At 40.1% G+C, this 13,726-nt stretch overlaps 3 protein-coding genes across 3 annotated transcripts in view; all 3 read right to left on the reverse strand.

The window, feature by feature from the left end:
• Positions 1-13,726, reverse strand: part of LOC117453601 (cadherin-related tumor suppressor-like) — a 221,288-nt gene that overhangs the window by 167,307 nt on the left and 40,255 nt on the right.
• Positions 293-2,873, reverse strand: LOC117453609 (protocadherin gamma-A7-like). The gene is made up of 2 exons (XM_071204683.1): positions 2,351-2,873; positions 293-1,066 (listed from the first exon to the last, which is right to left on the reverse strand). The coding sequence occupies exons 1-2, from the start codon at positions 2,753-2,755 to the stop codon at positions 293-295; spliced, it is 1,179 nt and encodes a 392-aa protein (XP_071060784.1). The 5' UTR covers positions 2,756-2,873.
• Positions 8,790-12,141, reverse strand: LOC117453607 (protocadherin beta-7). The gene has a single exon (XM_034092491.2). The coding sequence runs from the start codon at positions 11,931-11,933 to the stop codon at positions 9,468-9,470; it is 2,466 nt and encodes an 821-aa protein (XP_033948382.1). The 5' UTR covers positions 11,934-12,141; the 3' UTR covers positions 8,790-9,467.

Consider the following 13,726-nt stretch of genomic DNA (forward strand, 5'->3'; position numbering starts at 1 on the left):
ATTAACAGACTACGGAGAGCAGCCTCGATGCAAACCATGTTTAAAAAATGACAAGACCAAGGTAAAACAAAATACGTCTAAAAAAAACCCGTTGTCTATGTAAAACCAAAAATCAGCATATTAATAAGATGGAAAAAGTGGAAAGAATATTTTTGGAAAGTTCTGAATGTAAATAATGAAGCGGTATTGATATCAAACGAGAGGAGATATGCTGCCCATGGTGCTGAATATAGATGCAGCACTTCACTAACAATGTCTATAAACACAGAAAGAGGGGAACCGTCACAGAAAGCTACATTATTTGACTCACCTCTAGAGGAGAGTCAGGTTCATCCAGGATGCTCTTTTCACTCTGTATCCGCTGCATCGTCCCTGTAGAACTGGGGTCCATTATCAGCACGTTCTGACTACCTGCTCCGCCGAACTTACAGTCACTCTTTCTGGAGTCAGTCGTCCTGCACACCTCGTAGTTGTACACGTGTTGGAGAGTCCCTGTCCCCAAAGTGTCTGAGTAACGTGGAGGATAATAAGGAATCACAGGGAGATTGGAGTGACACATGATGCGAGACTGTCTCCACCTGTAGATCTTCACTGATATAATAACCACTAAACACGTGATGAAGAGGAAGGACACTACAGCCAGAGCCAGCACTAAGTAAAAAGTCAGGTTGTCATTGTACTCCTTGTCCTGTGTAAAGTCAGTGAACTCAGACAGCACTTCCGGGAAGCTGTCAGCCACCACCACGTTAACAATGACTGCAGCTGAACGAGAGGGCTGCCCGTTGTCCTCCACTATAACAGACAGTCTTTGTTTCACAGCATCTTTATCAGTCACCTGGCGGATAGTCCTTATTTCTCCATTCTGTAAGCCCACTTCAAACAGCGCCCTGTCTGTGGCTTTCTGCAGTTTATAGGAGAGCCAGGCATTCTGTCCAGAGTCCACATCAACAGCCACCACTTTAGTGACCAGATAGCCTACATCTGCTGAACGAGGCACCATCTCAGCCACCAGAGAGCCACCAGTCTGGACTGGGTACAGGACCTGAGGAGGGTTGTCGTTCTGGTCCTGGATCAGTAATTTCACAGTCACGTTGCTACTGAGTGGAGGAGAGCCTCCGTCCTGTCCTCTGACAGTGAATACAACTTGCTTTATTTGTTCATAATCAAATGAGCGCACTGCATGTATTGCTCCGCTTTCCGCATTAACAGAAACATATAAAGAAATTGGAGATCCGCCTATTTCACACTCTTCCAAAATATAGGAAACACGGGCGTTTTGGTTTTCATCAGGGTCTCTAGCATGAACACTTAATACAGATACACCCGGAGAATTATTCTCTGTGATGTATGCACTATAAACGCTCTGGGGAAATACTGGGGCATTATCATTTACATCAGAAACCTTAAGATAAAAGGTTCTTGTAGTTGAGAGTGGTGGCGAGCCAGTGTCTGAGGCAATAACAGTAATGTTACACTCTGGCAGATTTTCACGATCTAATGCAGCATCAGTGATCAATGCATAGTAATTTCTAACATTGGATTTAATTTTAAAAGGAACATTGCCTTCGATCGTGCACCTAACTTGTCCGTTTTCACTCGAATCCAGATCTTTAACATTAATTATGCCAATAGTTGTACCGGCGGGGGAGTCTTCAGACACAGGGCTCGTGAAGGACATCACGTTAATGACCGGAGCATTATCATTTACATCGATTACCTCAATTTCAACTTTGCTAGAATCTGTCAGTCCGCCATGATCTTTGGCTTCAACCCTGAACTCGACTTTTTTGTCTTTTTCAAAATCTATTTCCTTGGCCACATATATTTTCCCAGTAGCCTCATCAATTTCGAACAAATCAGCTATTCCTGCTTTTGATTTTGAAAATGAATACGTTATCTTTCCGTTTGAACCACTATCAATATCGCTTGCATTCACAGTGATAATATGTGTGCCTTTTGATGCATTTTCAATCACCGTGGCCTTATATAGTGTCTGGTTAAACACAGGTGCATTATCATTGGCATCAAGGATGAAAACATCTATATTTACTGTACCAGATCTCTGTGGATCTCCACCGTCCACTGCCAGCAGTTTTAGAGACAGGCGTGGCTGCTCTTCTCTGTCCAGGGGTTTCTGAAGCACCATTTCAGCATATTTACTGCCGTCCGGATGGACGTGTTGTTTCAAAATAAAATTATCGTTACGAGTTAATACGTAATTCTGCAGACCATTTCCCCCAACATCAGCATCGTCTGCACTTTCTAAAACAAATCGGGAACCAAGCACGGCTGATTCGCTTATTTCAAATTTCAAATGACTGTTTTGGAAAATAGGAGCGTTATCATTTACGTCCACTACTTCTATAGTCACAGGGTGCAACTCCATTGGGTTTTCCAATAAAATCTCAAAGGTGAAGCTACACGGCGTTTCGTCTCCACAAAGCTCCTCTCGGTCTATTCTCTCATTCACGACTAGAATCCCTTTGTCCGTCTTCAGCTCGGTGTAGTGGATGTTTTCTCCCGTCACGATACGGGCCCGCCCAGAACGGAGCCTCTTCAGATCCAAACCGAGATCCTGTGCTACATTACCAACAAGCAAACCTTTCTTCATCTCCTCTGGGATGGAATACCGTATTTGGGCAACTACTTGATTAAGGAAAAAAACGAGAAAAAACCCCAGATACAGCCCCCCTCGCAATTGTCCAAACGATCGGCATCTTACTCCTCCGTCTCGAGAATTGTCTTGACGTGCCATGGAAAACAAGGGTCTTAAAGCAAACCGGACAATAAAATGAAGATTTTAACTGACTGACGAAAACACATACAGTCCAGATTAGGGAAAATAGGAAGGTTAATATATGGTCTGTGTCTGCGATGAGCCCCAGCTCGTATACAGATCATCCCCTCTTGTACAACGCAGTGCATGAGGGAACAGAACTGCGTCACTCTGCACAGTAAAATGATTTACCAGGCAACAGCGCCACTTAGAGGATAAATGATCAAACCTGCATCACAAGAAAATCAACTGCACGAGTTGGAGTTTTGGTTGTAATTATATGGTAGTGTCACTTTTGGTGATGACAAAAACCCTACGTTGCCATACATTTAGTTGTCATTCATGAAAAGAGGAAAAACAAAACAAAATACAGAAAAAGCTCTACTACATTGACAGGAAACATTTACCTAACACTGTTAGTGTTAGGTAAACATTGTTTCTATAAATATAAAATAAACCAGAGACTAGAATGTGCATTGAGAAATTAAGAGGGTCTAGCTCATTGTTCAACGCTTTAAGAGAATATAATGAAGCAGTAGTAAAAGAGTATATTTTCGCAGTCATTAAATGCAATTACTTGGATCATTATTATTATTATTATTATTATTATTATTATTATTATTATTATTATTATTATTATTATTATTATTATAATAATTCTACTTATTAGTAGTTGTATTATCATGATAATGTAGCCGGCACTACTGTTTTCTAGATTAGCTGTCAGATAATTTGTTCACGTGGCTGGGCCGCCACTGCCCCTTTAAGACACACCCCCCTTCTTTAGTCAGCTGGCCCTTCCACATAAGGAAAACGCCGCAGCTGTACATAGTTCAGCATCTCCCGCTACACTTTAGATGCCCACAGACACACCTCACCCAAATCAGCTGTGACTGTTACGAGTGTGTTCTTGTTCCGGTCATCGTTGTCTGGCTGATAGGCGTGTATTCCCCCTATACGAGGTATGTGAAGCTGCTGTTAGGACTTGTAACATTCAGTGTACCACTAACATGTTAACATGAGGCCTGTAAACGCCAGGCTTCTTGACAGTCCCAGCAGAGACTGTGTAGAGAATCACCGTTGCGGAGGTGTCCAGTGAGGTGATATTTGAGTGGGTGCGTTTGCATCAGAGGATTAGTTTGCTACCGTTTTGCCTTTCCTTTTCTTGATCTTAGGTTCTAGCTGTATGTTACCATGCCTACAGGCTATTTTGTTGCCTAAGTATTGATTTGCCTGCCTTCTATGTTTTGCTTATTGACTAGTTTGTTGTATTGTACAAACTAGTGATTAAGTCTTTAAAGCTACAGCACCCTCCTTGTAACGACCCACCCTGTCCCACTAGGTCTAATACTGTCTCTGTGTTTATCCTTCTTCAGTGACGATCCTGGGATACTGTGGAGTGGAGCATCTGGTTTGCTGGGCACTTTTTGCATGCAGATATGAGTGATTTGCAGTGAGTGTTAATTGAATGCAGCTACACGTGGTGATATTGTGGTTTTGGGGAAACCCTCAGCAGTTGGCCAGAAGAATCACTTTTTGACTATTTAACTATCACTATATGTGTGATATTATAGTCCTTCTAGTTATTCTCTCCTTGTCAGAGCCAGCATTCAATCGTGGGATTTAGGTGTGTTGACTGGGAAAGCTGAACTGTTACCTGACTATTTATATACTTTTGTAAACATTTTAACTTGAGGCCTCATTTTACTTTTATCTGCGTGACTTGTCCTAAGGGCTCGTATTGGGGAACCCAGGTTAGCGTTAAGTATCCTAACCCCCTTTATTATCGCAGCCCCCCCCCCCGGTGGGGCAGGTCACAATCGGAACACTGAATTGAGTTATTAAATTCAACCAGGGTCTTAAAGTTTAGTCACGAAACCTCTGCAATGACAGTCTTATTAAGAGTGTCTCAGTGCAAATATTCAGCACCATGGACAGCGAAGGAGCTGCAGAACTTAACCCTTTGTATAAGTCCACTCTTTAAAATGTAATGTCAGTATTTGAAAGTAAAGCTTCTATACAATTCATGATGTCCATAAATGTAAAAGCTGATATGATTTGCATCGAACAAACTGACTTACCAGAGTAGACACGCGCGGTTCACCTGGTGACCGCTCTCCTTTCTCCAGAGTGTCAGTCCCAGCGTCATCCACACTAACCAAACTGTGGCTCATTGGTTGCTTATACTTGATGTCACTCCTTTGGGAGTCGGTCGTCCTGCACATGTAGTAGTTGTTCTCTATAAATTCTTCCATTGACAACAATATGTCCTTTGTTCTGGTTCAGCACGACATATTGGTTATCACCTATAACAAGTTGAGCCCGACCAGAAACCAACCTTTTTACTTCCAAGTCCATGGTCTTTTGCAACGTCTCCGACAAACAGCCCTCTCCTCATCTCCTCTAGTATAGAATAACGAATGTGTCCACTAACTGCAGCAACAATGCAGAGAAGCAAAATGGAGACTCTCCAATCAAATAACATGACTTTGCTCTTCAGAATATTCATGTCTTCCTGTGAATATCAGATCCAAAATGTCACACGTATCCGTTTAGAAAGAGAGGCCTCGTATCACGCTTACAGCATGGAAAAGGTATTACTTAAGCTTCGGTCATATCCACATAATGCCACCATCCATACAAGAGGCTTAGTGAATATTTTTCACATTGCCATCGCCGTATCCTTTGCAGACGGTCGGTGACTTGTTGTAAGGCTGATGTTAGAGAGTCTAAGGCAACAGCATCACCAACAGTAAGACAACACCATAATCGGTATGTGTGTACCGATGCTTGGACTTTGTACTCTGCATTTTCCAATTTCACGAAACAAGCCCTTCCTGCTGAACCATGCATATTACAAAATATGACTATAAAAATAGTTCGGAATAATACAGGTCTGGCACAAAGACAACGTGTTCAGTTTCTCAGTACCTGCTTATACAGAGACCGTGTTATGGTAATGTTAAGATATGAAAATACTATAAGTACAAGTGGGTAAGTCTGGGAAAATGTTGTATTGTGTCGGGAAGTGGTTTCCACTAATAACACAACTTCCTGCAGGTCATTGAAACATTTAACAGCTGCAATCATTTCAAATGTAAGGGAGGAACCAAATGCTTACAAAATGTCCAGAACAAATTGTGGACGGACACACACTTAGTTGAACAGAGTTTTCTAAAGATAAATACAAAATAAAAACATTAGATAATCGTTTCTGTCTGACTGGTAATTCCAGTGACCTACATTTTAGTAGTGGATTTCGCATCCAGTATGTATCCACTGCAACACTCACTCATGAGCATGAATTGGCACTGACACACTTTACAGCGGAATATTCCTCTCCTTTAACATGTTTGCACAAACCTATTTTTAATAGGCCACAATAGTGCCTTGCATCCCCCCTCCCTCCCCCCCCCCACACACACACACACATGCACACACATACTACTGCATAGCATCCCACTCTGCACATCATGATTCTGCATTATTCAGGCATGGCTGCACAGCAGGATGATTAATATTAATGTAGTGTATACATCTCGGGTGGAATAGGAGCAATGCAGCGGCCTGTGTTGAAAAGACTGCTGCATAAAATGTCAGTCTTGTGAATATCACTTTCAAAGCAATATTTGAGAAGATCAGTGTTGTTGTTTTGGTATTTTTCGAAGCAGTTTGAGTGTGGTGAAGAATAGATGTAGAAGGAAAAAGAGAGTAAAGAAAATACATGGAACATTGATGGAAATTAAATATGTGTTGATGGTATTTCATCTCGATGGTGTGAGACTGTAATACACCAGTGACCTGTGGGAGACCTGTGTGGGATTTAAAAAGAAAATATATGAAAATACTCTTACCTGCTGGATGAACATTTTTGTTTTTTTCAAGGAGTGCACCGAGAAAGGAAAGGAGAAAAAAGCCAGTTAGTATTCATTCTTTTGAATTCTGAAAAATAGAAATGAATCAGATCTGGGTTTACATGTCCTCAGCTTTATGATGAATAATGAAAAGCTCTGATCTTTTGACAAATCAGACACTATCGAGATGTGTTTACTGCCCATGAGATGGTTTGCCACACAGGATCACTTCCAGGGTTGCTTAGCATTAGGTGTGTAGACTTTACAAATAGTCAAACACAAATAGTGACACCAGATAGATGATCAAATTCATTCTTAATCACTTACGATGAACCATGGATTTCCCTAAATACATGAAAATGGAACACATTTGCTAACTACCAAAAATGAAACATTGATGAAACATGTATAATGGTTGTGGTTTATATTGGTGAGAATAGGTCATAATGTTTTATAAGCCCCATCAGTCAACCTAGAGTATATGACACTTTTATAAATCAATCAAATTAATGATAAAAACGTTATATCACTGTTGTAATGTGCATTAGAAAATATTATATGAATACCATCACAATGCACTATAGATGTAGTCTTCATAGAAAGTGTTCCTAAAGTAATATAATGTTAACAAAGATAAAGCTTCTCCCTGTTAAGCTCTGTTCTGCACACCCCAGAATATTATTAGCAAACCAAAAATAGTGCTGTGCCCTCCTTTCTAAACCGAGTCTTCAGAAGGTTACTTTCCCTGTCAATTGGCACCTTCTAAGTGTTTCAAAATGCTGCGTTCTTCATTCTTCAATCAGCCTAACTCACATGCCCTCTTATTATGTTATCATTTAGAAAATGCATCCTGATTACATCATCCACTCGTATCAAATCACAGTTTCAAATTCCCTGACAGTTAATCATAGAACAACTAGAGTGGAAATCATATGTTGCTCCAAAATCCCAACTCTGTTATATTTACAAAATGTGTCTTTGTTCAAAACATTTCATCCCTTACTTTGTGGATTAGTGTTTATATAAAACTAAACTTAATCATTGTCAGTATTACAAAACAAGTACAATGGAAACCCTGTGATGTAAATGTACAGCAGCCATGTTGTTAAATTGACTTATCTTGCTCTCATAGTGCCAAACACACAACTTAAAACATGGTTCCTGTGACCCAGATAATAGATAACAGTAATTGCTGTTTGTTGTTAGCACCTTCTTCCATGGAAAGAATTAGGGGCTCAAACTACCCTGCAGCGATAACACAAACAGGAACACACATGAATTCACATGGGACTTATTTTGATGACAAAACCTCTCTGTGTTTACAACCATGACACAAACAAGCACACACATACAGACAACTGTTTTATAAGACTTACCACTAGTCGAACACAAACTACAATTCTTGTCATACGTGAACATATTTATGTTGTATGCTGCTTGTGACTTTAAATGCGTTGCTTTTGTCATATTGTTGTGTTCTACCTTTGTATGTTTTAAACCTATTGACTCAAGAAACCTGAAAAGAAAAAAAATTTAAATAAGTTTTTTTTACTATCACTATTATATGTTGTATTACGTTTTATAAGAAGTAGGTGAAGTAATGTGTATTTATAAACATGTTTATAATTGTTTTTCTAGGGCAATGCTTCATACAATATGATTTAGTCAAATATGTTAAAGGGGTATGTATTGTATAAAGCCATGCTATTGAAGCATTACGATACCTATTTGTTAATGTCTATATATTAAATGCATACTTTTGAACTGTGTGTATTAAAATAAATGCCTGATAAATATAATTCATTTGATATTTCAAGTTAGCAGCAAAGTTGTGGTAAAATAAACAACGTTATATTACCTATATGTATTTGCTCTGCATTGATGTTATATCATTTGTAACCACTTTACAATATCACATTATCGAATGGCAAATCAGAAAATGGAGAGGCTTCTTTTTATTTTTTGCAAACATGTATTGCTCTATCCTAAATGGAGGCATGTTGTACTATAAAGACATGCATGACTTTCAAAAGGTAGTAGATGCATATGTGAATCTCATTCAATCATTGTTTTCTTGTATCCTTTGATTTCTCTCCTTTACAGATTATGTTTAAAAGCTCAATAAGGCACCGGATAACTAAAAACAAGATTCTCTTCAAGTTTATTTTTCCTCTGTATACACTTATAGTCTGTTTACATAAAGTTAAATCCATACAATGTAGTACTTTCATTTGACTCTATCACCCATGTGTTACTTTGTAAAAACACAACATGATTCTATCAACACTTGGCTGTTGTGTATTCCAAGTCAGACAATTGACATTAATTACAAGAGCAAAGGCTGCACCAACACATTGAGAGGCAAAGAAGAGTATACCAAGGACAAAGTAAAATATCTGCAGAAAGAAATACGACACAAATGTTTGTTCTCGTAAGATCAGAAGATAGTAGAGTGGTCAGAAATGTCCATGCACTTACAACAATAAGTAAGACAAAGAAAGGGAGCGTATTCTGCCTTAATAAAGTTATGACATGTTTTCAATACTTCATTTAAAAAACAACACAGATGGAGATTTAATAATGACCATGTATATGCTACTATACCATTTTTTTTTTTAAATCTTCCAGAAAAAGCAACTGGGTTAGGATTTTCATCTATATTTAAGGTCACATGTGGGATAATGCTGAGGTTATCCGCATAACTCCAACAACTTTACAAAACATATTGTTGCATTGACAACACAGATACAATTCTGTAATATTTGGCATCCCCAGGGTCAACATTAAATTCATCGCACAAGTTTTATTTTACAACATATAAAGTGATGAGCCGAGTTTTATTGAAATACATAACAAGGCTGCGGAACCCCTGCCCTCACTTTCAGAGTAGCCCTATCTGTACTCGCGCGCCTTAGCGTGTGTTTTTGATAGGCTGCACTTCTTTGCTTCAGAGTGTCAGTGTCTGTGCTTGAGGCGAAACGAAAATCGCCTCTCCAAGACCCAGTGGTCAAAAAGGAGTCATACCGTTCATCTTTCATCAGGGTCCCGCAGCGGTTTAAATCTGTAAAACTAGGGGGGCAGTAGGTCGTGGGAAACATGGGGAGACTAGCATTGGTTGAACGGTAAACATAACTATGCCTGCAGAGCTTGAAATAAAACACACCACTGATTAACAGCACGAAGAGAGCAGAAACAGCTGACAGAGCAATGATCAAATAGAGCGTTAAGTTATTGCTGTCCTGTGACGCATCTGCAAACTCAAAGAGTTCGTTTAAAACAGCCAGCCCGTCACTAATCTCTATGCTGACTGTAGCGGTGGCGGACAGAGATTCTGGCCCATTATCCGTCACAGAAACAACAACAGTTTGTTTTGGTTCATCTTCCTCCATGAAGGCTCGCACAGTTCTGATTTCTCCTGTATGCAGACCGACCAAAAACAGGTTAGGCCGCGTTGCTTTGATTATTCTGTAGGAGAGCCAGGCGTTATGGCCAGAGTCGGCGTCCACAGCTACCACCTTAGTAACCAGGTAGCCTTTCGGAGCTTCAACTGGCACCCTGTCCTCAGCAATGAACCCAGTGTTTTGGACAGGATATAGGACAACAGGTGCATTGTCATTTTGATCCTTAATGAAAGCGTTAACAGTGCAGGTGGAGGACAGAGGAGGATCCCCTCCATCTCGAGCTGTCACCTTAATTTGAAAGTGAACTGCCTGTTCGTAATCAAATAGAAGGGAAGTGAAGAGCTCTCCTGTGTCGGAGTTGATGGTGAGGAAGGAGGACACTTCTGACTTTGTGTCCTTTGATAATTGGTACAGTATATTTGCGTTAGATCCGTCATCAATGTCCTCTGCTTTTACTTTCATCACAAATGTGCCCACAGGTTGGTTTTCCAGGATGTTGGCATTGTACTCCCTCTGCGTAAAAGTCGGGGGGTTATCATTGATGTCTTTGACCACAATTGTTAAAACTTTTACACTGGAGAGGGAGGGGGACCCAGCATCAGTGGCAGTGACGGTAATGTTATACTGGGGTTGCAGTTCTCTGTCCAGTATTCCGTCAGTCACTAACATGTAGTAGTTTTTGACCTCGGATACAAACTTAAATGGGACACCGTCTTGGATTCTACACGTGACACGCCCACTGCTGCCTGTGTCCAGGTCATAGATGTTAATCAGAGCAACCATAGTTCCTGGTTTCGAGTTTTCAACCACATTAGCTGAGGCTGATTTTATTTCTATAATGGGTTTGTTGTCATTGACATCAAGGACGTCAATGACAAGTTTACAGTGAGACGCCTGACCGCCCCCATCTTTGGCCTGAACATCCAGCTCAAGCGTACTGGCATCTTCATAGTCAATGGCACCTGACAGCCGAACTTCTCCACTCACAGGGTCAATTTCAATTACCCCTCCTATCTTGTCTGACAGGTGACTGAAAGTGTATGTTATCTCTCCATAAAGACCTTCATCCGAGTCCGTTGCATTCAGCTTCGCTATGAGAGTCCCTATGGCAGAGTTTTCCGGGACAGAGGCTTTGTAAACTCGTTGGCTAAAAACTGGGACATTGTCATTGGCGTCCAAAACACGGATATGGATAGAAGCAGTTCCTGATCTGACTGGATTTCCCCCGTCAATTCCATTGATGTTCAGTACATGTTCAGCCTGTGCCTCTCGGTCCAAGGCCTTCTTAAGAACTAGTTCAGGATAAGCATTGCCGTTTATTTGGGTACTAATTTCAAGTGCAAAATGATCATTCGGACTAAGTTTATATTCACGGACTGAGTTTGTTCCCAGATCGGGGTCATGCGCAATCTCCAGTGGAAAGCGCCTCCCCAGGACTGTGGATTCGACTAAATCTAGTTGTATCTTCCCTACAGCAAAAACTGGGCTGTTGTCATTTATGTCAGCAATATCCAAAACTAAGCTGTATGCTTGCAGAGGATTTTCAAGCAGGAGCTGGTACTGTAGGATGCAGACAATGGCTTGCGCGCACAGCTCCTCTCGGTCTATCCGTTGGGTGATCAAAAGATTGCCTGACGCAGTGTCCAGTTCACACAGCTGGCTCGTTCCTTCTGCAACAACACGGGCTCGACGAGCATCAAGCTCCGTTACTTTCAGTCCCAGATCCCGTGCAACGTTCCCGATAACCGACCCCCGCTGCATCTCCTCTGGAAGGATGTAACGGACTTCTCCAAACGACATTCCAAAAAGCAGGCAAACTAATAGAAAATGCGGCCACCATTTTAAGTTTACTCGCTGGTCCATTATTAAACATGCTTTAAGAAAAAGCTGTACAGTCGCCATTACAACTCAATCCTAAACATATACATCCAAGTAGCGAACAAAAAATGCTGCTGAATCCAACGGTTCCCTGCTTCTCTAGCTGCGTTAATCATGCTCTATTAGGAAAGCTGTCTGCTTGGATTCCTCTCTCTCTGTCCCAATTGTATTACTGCTCGTTCTCTCTCGCTCCCTCTCTGCCTCTCTCTCACGGAAAAAAAGTCTCCCTCTTCTTCCCTCCCTCATACACCCACACATCCACATACAGCATGCACAGCCCTGGGCTCTAACTCTATACTCCAGTTCCACTGACACAGATAAGGTGAGACACGCCATAGCATCCGTGAGCCAGACATTATAAAAGAGCGTCACCAAGAGACTGAGATGGTTATTGCAAGTGCAACAGTAGACAGTATGATATGAGACAGAAAGTACATTTGCTTATATTTTTAACAATATATTGCACTGTGACCAAGATGAACATTTGTCTCTGACACGATAATCATCAACTGAAAATATACATTTGAAAAAATCGCGTCTTTGTAAATGTAACAATGATTATTTGTCATTGATATGATATGTGTTGATTGGTAAGCGTCATAACTTCAGCGGTGTTTTCCTCTTAAACTACAGAAACGGCACTGAACAACTCTATCACGTTTTTCACTGAGAGGCGTTTACTTGTTTCGGTGAAACGAATGTGCGTAACGTTTTAAAAGATGTTTTATATATTATCATCCACCATCTTTATTTGTGACGTAAAGAGTGTAAGAGTCACGTTTCTGAATCGGACACTCTGAGTGGATGCAGTCACAGCCAATCGGAGTCTGATTCAGAGGGTTGCCTGTCAGTTCCATTGTTGTGTGTACTGAGACCGTTCTTATTATACTGAGACGAGAGCCGGTAAAATCCCACGCGCGAAAACCAAATAAAAGTTGGAACACGTTATTTTAGTGTCTTAAAAGTAAACTGAGGTTGGCAAGGAAGTTTACTACAGCTGAGGCTTTGGAGCTGATTTTTCAAGGTGACGATGTCCATGAAAATTCAGACGAATCTGAGTGTGATTGTCGACAGGAACCGCCATGATGTATATCATGTGTAGTCTTCAAAATTGGCAGGACAAAAAATGACAATTCCTGGCAAAAAAACATGGACAATGCCCTAAAGAATGGACATAACTAATGAACAGAAGAAGTTAACCTTCTAAACAGTTTTGATATAATCATAATACATGTGTGCAAATCTCTGTGTTGAATGTTTCTTTCAATGTTGTGGTTAGCAGTTCCTTTTAATAAAATAAGTAACAAATTCAAGCTCCATTTTATAACGTTTTTTTTAATTTATGGGCAAATATTCCCTATTATAGTGTATACAAGTCTCTAATAATGACAGACATATATCATAAGTTGAGGTTGTGCAGATTTCTAGGATGGGTAAAACGTGATTATACTGTAAAGAAATGACAATCTATAAGGCAAAACACAACGGAAATGTATATGTCTCAGAGGGTTTTAAAGTCTATTTAACACCGTTGCATCGTTTTCTCAAATTGTAATGAGATACCACTTAAATTGCTGAGAATATTAATAGTTGATGTATACTGAATGAAATGTGTTATATTTAAAAAGGAGCTATATGTGGGTTAAATGAACTCAAATCTATTAAATGTTACTATAACTATATGTACCACAAACAAATGTTGTATTGAATAATAAAACTGGATGATTTGTTTTATGGAAAAAAAGTCAACTTATAATTTTAATTTAAGAAAAAAGAATGAACTCAAAATAAACAAGGCATCAGTTCATATTTTTCTT

The sequence above is a fragment of the Pseudochaenichthys georgianus genome, chromosome 10 (assembly GCF_902827115.2).
Source record: "Pseudochaenichthys georgianus chromosome 10, fPseGeo1.2, whole genome shotgun sequence".
Taxonomy (NCBI): Eukaryota; Metazoa; Chordata; class Actinopteri; order Perciformes; family Channichthyidae; genus Pseudochaenichthys; species Pseudochaenichthys georgianus.